Here is an 8886-nt window from a genome sequence, read left to right as displayed (position 1 = left end):
ATAATAAATTATTTTAATATATATATTTAAATTAGAATATTAAAAATAATTTAATATATTTATCAAGTATGAAACGGGTTGAAGCCAATTGTTAATTTATATAATATGCTCACAAAAATATAATAATACAATAAATTATTACCAATATAAAAATTAAAAATAAAATTTTGCTAAAATTTAAAGTTTTAAATATAAGTAAAATTGATACGAGGCGGGTTATATAAATGAATTATCTTATTTTCATAAAATTGTATTCATGTAAATTTTAATTTAATTATATACTTAAATTTTTTTATAAAGTACATATGTATAAGATTTCTAATTTTCAGTAAATAAGTTTTTGAATAAAAATTAATCCGCACTTTAAAGTGCATGTCAAAATCTAATAATTATTATAATAAAATTATATAACAAAATTTAAATTAATAAATATTTAAATGTCTAATATAAATAATGAAATTAAATTAAAATAAACAAAAAGACATAGAAAAATCTAAGAACATGTGAACAATAAAGGTAAATTAAATAAATAAATGATTATGCTCAAATCTATTTCTATTTTGTTATGCATCCTCTCAAAAATTGATCAATTACGCTTACAACAAAATGATAAATTGGTTTGACTAAATATTGGCATGGCTAACTTTTGTAAAATTAGAGCATCACATTCGTAATATATCTACTATGCATCTACCCATTCATGAATTATAATACTTTAAATATGTCAATTTAAGTAAAATTGTATTACATGATGAGTCATCCATCGGTTCAACCGGTAGCTGAGTCTCAGGTTTTAGGGGGTTTTTGCGGTTTTTATAGAATTTTTAAACAACAATTTCTTTTTGAAAACCAAACCAGATTACATATAGGGTCACCAGTTTTGCTGGTTTTACCGCGGATCCGGGTCGGATTTCAGAATTCTGAATATAACGCTTCATGTGTAACATTTATTTGCGGATACACAATCAAAAATACAAATTTTATATCGTATAAATTTTAAAATTTAGTTAAAACATTAAAATTCCCCCTTTCCTTCTCTCACAGATCACTCTATGGTTGCTGACAAAAGAAAGGAGCCCTATTACCTTTTTCTCTTTCCATTTTTGTTGAGCTCCAGCTTTTTTCTCTTCTCCTCGACGTTGAGTTCATCCACAGATCTGTCAAAATTATCTTCTGCTGAGAAATTCCTGATTTAAAATTAACCCTTTCTTTACTGTCTATATATTTCTTCTTCAACTAATCTGCCGACATTTCTTCTTGCTCCGGTGAGATTTTACTCCCTATCTCTCTCTTTTATGATTCTCGTTATTATCTTAGCTGATCATTGGCTGGTTTAGGGATCCATCCTAAAGAATGAAAAAGTCAAAAGACGATAAGATGGTGAGAGGAAAGATAGAGATGGAGAAATTACAAAACGCGACGAGTAGACAAGTGACTTTCTCAAAAAGAAGAAATGGTTTGTTGAAGAAAGCTTATGAGCTCTCAGTACTCTGTGACGCTCAAATCTCTCTCATCATCTTCTCTCAAAGAGGAAGACTTTACGAGTTCTCTAACTCAGAGTATGTCTTCTTGAATTTCTTCGTAATTCTTTAATTTAATTTAGGTTTCTTAATTTTACCTTTTGGGGTTAATTAGACGGATTACGTTATGTGTGTGGGTTTGGTCTGATTTGTTTCTGAATCGTAATTGACTATGTACCATCGTAGATATTGGTACTTGATGAGATTCGACCCTTGCCCGAATCCTAAAGACTCCTCTTCTCTACCCCTGTTGATAGAAATTTTATTATGATCGCAAGCTCATTTTTTATCAACCTGATTTTTTCTAAGTGTGTAGATTTATATGTGAGTGTGTATGCCTAGGGTTTCCAAAAGCTTCTTGAGAAGATAGACAAAAACATCATCGGAACTAGCTCTTAATGTGATTTAGATGATTATTTAATCTGATCCGTACCAAGTTGCACATATTTAACCCGTTTTGTGATAAATATTAAAAAATTTACTTTTTTTTTTTGGACATCAAACGGCTGATCTATTACTCAAGCTTGAAGTGGTCTGGGAAACCAGACCGTAATAGAACAACCAATGTAATACAGGTTCCTATGAAAGGATCTGGCTATCCTAGCTAATGAATCAGAAGATACATTTTCAGTTCGAAGGAATAAAAACAATCGAGAACTCTGAGAATCTGCTCTTCAGCTTCTGCAGCTCATCTAGTTCGGTGGAGAAGTTGGGCCATGCTCCTGGGTCTTGAATCATTGAGACGAGATCCTTACAATCGGTGCCAAAAGCCTGACACGTCGATAGTTGAAGCATGCACTCCATCACCCATAAAAGGGCCTCAAGCTCCGAATGAAGTGGTGAGATTCTTCGACGTTGGTTTCTTGCTCCCAAAAGCTGAGTTATTCCTCGTGAGGTTTTCCATGTCCATCCATAACCACTAAAGAATGCGTCATGCGTCATGTGTCCATGAGCCATCTATTAGACATCTCCCTGAATTTGTTATCTGCTCCGGGGTTGTTCTAACTGTTTGTTCCACTTGTTTGTTGTTTGCTGCAAACCAAGCATGGCATTCTGATTCAGCATGTCAGACAGTTTCCAAGTGGTCTCTGTCTATTCATCTGAAAAGTTTATCATTCCTTGCCTTCCAAATATACCACATAATACAGGGATATGAGTCCTTATCCAACTCCGGGTCCTCTATGTCATTTTTCCTCCAAAAAAGATAGTCAATGTTCGCATAATGGCTCGTGGTAGGGAACAATGATGGTGGGGTTGGGGTTGCTGCATGTGCCCATGTCTGTAATGAGGGGGGACACTCAAAGATGGCATGATTTATGGTTTCATCATCTGCTCCACATCTGGGACAATGATTTTCGCATCGCATGTGGCGATGTGTTAGGTTGTTTGTTACTGCTAACTGTCCAGAGATTGTTTGCCAAATAAAGTGTCTTAGCTTTGGTGGAGCTTGTATCTTCCAACCAAAGGCTTCTTCCAACCAAAGGCTTGGAGTTTTGTAATGCTTGGCTCTTTCTGAGTTTCCACTGGCTCTCTGTTGAGGATGTTTCTGGCTACCCAATATTATGATTTAACAGTGTACATCCCATTCTTGGTGAAGCTCCAACAATATTTGTCCCACTTATATCCTTGGCTTATGGCCAAAGATTGAATCAGAGAGATATCGTCCGGGTGTACGTAATTTTCAAGCCTTTCTGAGTTCCATGTTTTTGGCTCCCCTATCATAAATTCCCGGACTGACGTCATTAGGTGTACTACCGGGGCGATTGGTCTAGCTGGTCTTGCAGGTATCGTTGGTATCCAATGGTTTTCCCAGGCTCTAATTTCATTTCCAGAGTGAACCTTATGTCTGATCCCCAACATCATTAGCTTGTGTACTATCGTTTTTGGTGTTCGTTGTTTCTATTTGGTCTCTACTTTTGTAGTTAGGGTTGAGCACAATCATTAGTTACTTGGCTCGTACTCGCTACTTGGTTGATACTTGACTCGTAAAGTCGAGTACTTGGTTTGACCAAGTCGAGTACTTGGTTTGACCAAGTCGAGTATCAAGTAATCTATTTAAATTATTCGTAAGTACAAGACAAGTATCAAGTATTCAAATCAAAGTAACTATTTGGCGTTGTTTGGCTTGTTACTCGTTTTTGTTGATGAACAAATATACATTTTTCAAAAATCATAGTAAAATAACTTGTTTATATTTCTATTCCATAAGTTAATCAAACATATGTGATATATCTTGATGTTTTTTCTTTCTTATATATTATCTTTTCGAATTGACTAAAATATAGGAAAACAGTGAAATATTCTGTATGCATAATATAGTTACTTAGTTTTGAATTTCGACGAATTAATAAAATAATCTACACAACTATTTGCGAAGTAATTTTTAACAACAGAGCTCCCACATTAAAAATTAGACTGGTAAATATCGATTATACCCTTAATGAATTAAATATATAAATTAGTAAAAAAAACAAACAAATTTGATTTTTTAATAATATAATTGATTAATCCTAATAATAATAAGAATTATCCAAAATCTAAAAATATACTTTATTATAAAATATAATTCCTATTTATATTATAATAAAATAATTCTTATTATATTGTGTTGTTATCTTATATATTGTATTGTTATCTTGAAATAATATTTTTCTATTATAAAAATTGAAAATTAAGATATGAAATTATTTATAATTAAATATTAATCAAAAATAATTTGTATAAATAAAAAAGTCATATGCAATTAATTTGATGTTTGATTTAAAACTTTTAATATATAAATAAAATTTTATCATACTGATTTTTCTGAATTAATAAAACATAAACTAATAAATATTCACAAAAAGATAGGTCCGTATGTGCGGGCAAAACACATAGTTATTAAATAGTTGCAAATTATTTACAAGTAGCAAGTAATAAAACAAGTCAAGTAAATTGCAAGTCCGTCAATTTTTAACAAGTACTTGAAATTGTAAGTACTCGTTTTTAGCAAACCAAGTACAAGTAAATTATTTACTATTCGTATAAACCAAGCCGAGTACCAAATATACTGAAAATACTAAGCACCGGGCTTGTACCCACGCCTGTTTGTAGTCATATACTAATTATGCGTGGTCTTCTTCATCTGATTCAGGTGTGCAGTAAACATATTTCCCTGTCTCTCTAGATATTTGCATGTATATATGCCATATCCAAGTAGATACGATTGTAATTAATTATTTTTCTATGCTAATTATATGTTTTGATAATTATAATTTTGTAAACGGACTAATTGTTTTACATGAGGAATAAGAAGGAAAATAATGAAAAAGAATAAAATAGGAAGAAAATCTATTTCTCTCGTAATTTGATAAGAAATGTTAAAGAATCATAAATAACAAAATATTATTTTGTAAATGGTGAAAATTATAAAGAATGATAAGGAATTCACTATTTCCACTCATTCTCTTGGTCACCGTTTAGAACCGAAATCATTTGGCTGATGTCCTAGAGATTCACATGATTTCATGATAATTGATTCTTTTTTTGGGCGTTTCATGGCCTACCAAATAAAATCTTGAGAGATATATCAGCACTACGTACAAAGTAGAAAATTGATGCGATTTTATCAAAACTTAACGACGATTGTCAATGGTGTATATACTGTTCAACCGTTTATATTGGCCATATACAAAGATTATATATTTTGTGTGTGTTGTAACTTCTTTTGCGTCATATGTGATTTCATTTTGTGAGCGTAATGTAGCAATTGAAGCAAGAAGCAAGCCACCTGATCACAAAGATTGAACTCCTTGAGTTTCAGGCGGTATCATGCCTTAACTTTTTTTTTCTTTTTGCCACTTTTGTGATTGTTTATTTGCATTTGTAATGCAATTTACAGTACAGCTTTCCTTTTCTAAACGAACCCATTATCTTAACAAATCAAACTAGAAAAACCCTTTCGTGTGTGTTAAATGTTTGCCTTTATAGTTTACAAAAAACATTTGATGAAAAAAAAACTGAAATCGTTTTATATAATTTTTTTTTTTATAAAACAAAAAGGAAAATGTAAGCGCAGACGCAATAATTGTATTAGAACTTTTCACAAAAAGGAAAGCTGTAGGCAAACATTTATATATTGACCTTTTCTGCGCTTACATTTTCCTTTTTGTTTTATAAGGTCCCTTTTACGTGTGTGTAGCTTCAAGAATTGATAGTCAACTTATATATCACATAATTACGCAGTCATTAACTCCCTTTTACGTGTGTGTAGCTTCAAGAATTGATAGTCAACTCCACATAAGCTTGGGCAAGGTCCGAGCAAGAAAGGTATATATACTTCATTACTAGCTTGGTAGATATATATATAATGATCGATGCTCAAATGCAAAAATAAAATTATATATATATATATATCTGAATATTTTCCCATCCCAACCGTCTGGTTATTGTCCTCATTTAGAGACAAACTTGAACAGGGATTCATTGCAGTCGTTTGGCGACATATCTCAATCAATTTACTATAACATCGATTCACAATTACGTATAATTTCTATATTAGCGTTTTTAACATAAAAGTGAATTAAAATAGTTGAAGTTTTTAGGCTCAGCTGTTTAGTTGGAGAAGCTAAAAGCAAAGGTACAATACCATATAATATGTTTAAAAAAATGAGTGTGTGTCTATTTTGTTTGGTTGCACTGTAATATATAAATGGTTGGAAAATGTGGCTTCGTTTCAGGAGAAACAATTGTTAGAAGAGAACGTTCAGTTACATCAAATGGTAATTCATCTTTATTTCCGATTAATATATTCAGACATATGTATAGTGATACTAGTCCAACTTAAAATTACACTAAGAATTGATAATGTTTAGGAACCTGAAAATATTATCTAAAGAGCCTCTAATTTTTCGGAACGATATTGCCTAGCTATGTCATTACATCTTCCTTTCTTCTATAGATAGACGTATACAAATGCGATTTTGTGTGGTCGATGAAATTGCAATCTATGTTATGAACATACTGTCATGGATCCATGGAGAGGGTCAATTGATCAACAAGAGAAATTCAGAGTTGTTGATCTGAATTTGGAAGTTCAAACTGATTTATACATCGGCTTGCCAGGGGGACACTGCAAATAACTTTATATTTTATGTTAACTTTATATAACTGCAAATAACTTTATGTTAATTTACGTAAAAATCCTTATAATTCTACAATAAATTTCGAGGTCATGATTGGTGAATTTATCTTACGATTGTAGTCCTTACATAGCTAATAAGAGAATAATACCTATTCAAATCATTCGATTAACTATGAAGTATATAAGGGATGTTTTACCTAAAAAAAAGTACATAAGGGCTGCAAGTTATAACTTATCAGGAGTTTTCATGCGTCACGTGCATAAATAATAATTTTAAATATAATATTTTTTCTAATTAAAAGTTTTAATTTACATTTGGACATCACTATTTTTAAGTTTTAACTTCAATGGTTTGAAAAGATCATAAACATATATTTGTAGTCTTATTTCTTTTGATTCGGTTCAACTTATTTAATTTTATTTCATTTAACTTAAAAATAGATTCTATCAGAATAAAATATAATATATTAGGGTTGGTCCGCCCTACAGACGGGAAGCTATAATAAAAAATATTTATATGAATATATATATTCTAATTTATGAAGCATTTAAAAATTAGTGTGGATTGAAAACGATATTATGATATCATAAATGAATAAAATTATGAGACAGGGATACAAAACAAATTATAGAATTCTGAGACCATATTGTTATTTTTAATAAACAGATTTTTTCTAATAAACATGTTTGGTTATATTCATTAATTATTTCGATGATATTTGTTTTTATTTTAGTTCCGTTGTTTGGTTAATTATATGTGTGAATTATAAATTTTATGGGATCACTTTTTTAGAAAGTAAGGAGATTGGATCTTTGTATCGTTGCATTTGGCTAAATTTACAATACGATACTTAAAATAGTTCAAAAGAGAGCACTGTTTAGTTTTGATTTATGCTGGAAAGCTAATTTTATTTGTTTCTTTTACTCTAATTTATGTACGATCATGTTTCACCTGCATATTTTTTGTCTGGTTATTGTATTTTAACTGAGTTCATCCAAACTATGCGAATATTTATTGTTTTTTGCTTCTATTTTAATAAAAGAATTATGGTAGAGTTTTTTCCAATTATTATACCGTATAGATAAATGTCAACGTCATACAAAAATTGTTGATGTTCGGCGAAGAAATTGTAGCCATATGTCCATGTTGTCATAAATATTTTTTGTAACATAATCATCCAAAGTCTAAAACACAAAGAAAGTATTTGTTACAAAGAAGATAACTTACCACATTAAATTATTTTACCATTTTCTCTATATCTTAAAAGACTTTGATGTGAAACAATGGATCGACTTGTGCTCGGATTTTTCTTTCAGATTTCAATTTTTCATTATATATATACTAGGGCCCGTCCGCGCTACGCGCGGAATATCGTATTTGAATTTTGATATTTTAATATATATAATTTTTAGTTATATGGTTTATTCAATTAATATTATAAAACATGTGATTATTTTATTGTTAATATGTTATATATTTTTAATTCTGAATCAGCTAATTGCAGTTTTTTTTGAATTTAGTTAATTTAATTACTTTGTAAAATATTTTAGTTGGAGGTATTTAGTTAAAGAAACTCTTTGATTAATATTGTATGGTTGTTTTCGAATGTGTTAGTAATTGGAAGAAGTTATATTAGATAGTTTTGTTTTTTTAAAGTTTTTGTTTGTCTTTTTTTTCTGATAATTCTTTGTTATATTTGTTGATATATTATTTATAAATAACCAATTAGAATATGCAATAAATATTTTCCATAAATTTAATACATGAGCAAAGAGACATTTTAAGATCAATATATATTTTCCTAATTATCTGAATGTAATTCTGATTCATTGTTAGCTGTTTGGATCAAACATTCAGAATGAGACTTTGACAATGAACTATTTTATTATTTTATATAGCTATGATATTTGAGTGATTTCATGTGAAAACCTATCAGAATACAATACGATTTTCTGATTATATATTCAAAGAAACACTACTTTGGGTCAAAAAATTAGAGGGAGAAACATTGACCATGGATTCTTTGATATAATTATGCATTCAATGAATTAATAATTTTATATCAAAACTATAAAAAATCAGTTTTCCGATCATATATTCAAAGAAACACTATACTTTTTCCTTTGGGTCAAAATTTTAAGACCCTATCACATAAATTATTTAGGCTGTATCAAAGAAACATTATATTTTTATCTTAACCTATATAAAACTATCGCTTATATTTCTATATATCCGGCAAAGAT

At 29.9% G+C, this 8886-nt stretch overlaps 1 protein-coding gene across 5 annotated transcripts; it reads left to right on the top strand.

The window, feature by feature from the left end:
- Positions 1–689: 689 nt before the first annotated feature.
- LOC125583973 (MADS-box protein AGL42-like) lies at positions 690–6736 on the top strand. 5 transcript variants are annotated; one of them, XR_007320987.1, is made up of 6 exons: positions 691–1265; positions 1338–1559; positions 5773–5828; positions 6104–6138; positions 6239–6280; positions 6460–6736. XR_007320987.1 is itself a non-coding variant. In XM_048751623.1 (4 exons), exons 2-3 carry the CDS (start codon positions 1354–1356, stop codon positions 5783–5785), a joined length of 219 nt encoding a protein of 72 aa, XP_048607580.1. In that variant the 5' UTR covers positions 692–1265; positions 1338–1353; the 3' UTR covers positions 5786–5828; positions 6239–6736. The 5 variants fall into 5 exon arrangements, 3 of the variants coding, with proteins under 3 accessions (XP_048607579.1, XP_048607580.1, XP_048607581.1); XR_007320986.1 differs by lacking the exon at positions 6104–6138 and having other exon boundaries at positions 693–1265; XM_048751623.1 differs by lacking the exon at positions 6104–6138 and having other exon boundaries at positions 692–1265; positions 6239–6736.
- Positions 6737–8886: the final 2150 nt, after the last annotated feature.

The sequence above is a fragment of the Brassica napus genome, chromosome C3 (genome assembly GCF_020379485.1).
Source record: "Brassica napus cultivar Da-Ae chromosome C3, Da-Ae, whole genome shotgun sequence".
NCBI classification, from domain to species: Eukaryota; Viridiplantae; Streptophyta; class Magnoliopsida; order Brassicales; family Brassicaceae; genus Brassica; species Brassica napus.
Note: the sequence above shows the minus strand (reverse complement) of the source record. Positions and strands in the feature narration are given on the sequence as shown.

Excerpts from the sequence above, each read along its gene's own strand:
- LOC125583973 (XM_048751622.1), top strand. The coding sequence starts at position 1,354 with ATGAAAAAGTCAAAAGACGATAAGATGGTGAGAGGAAAGATAGAGATG.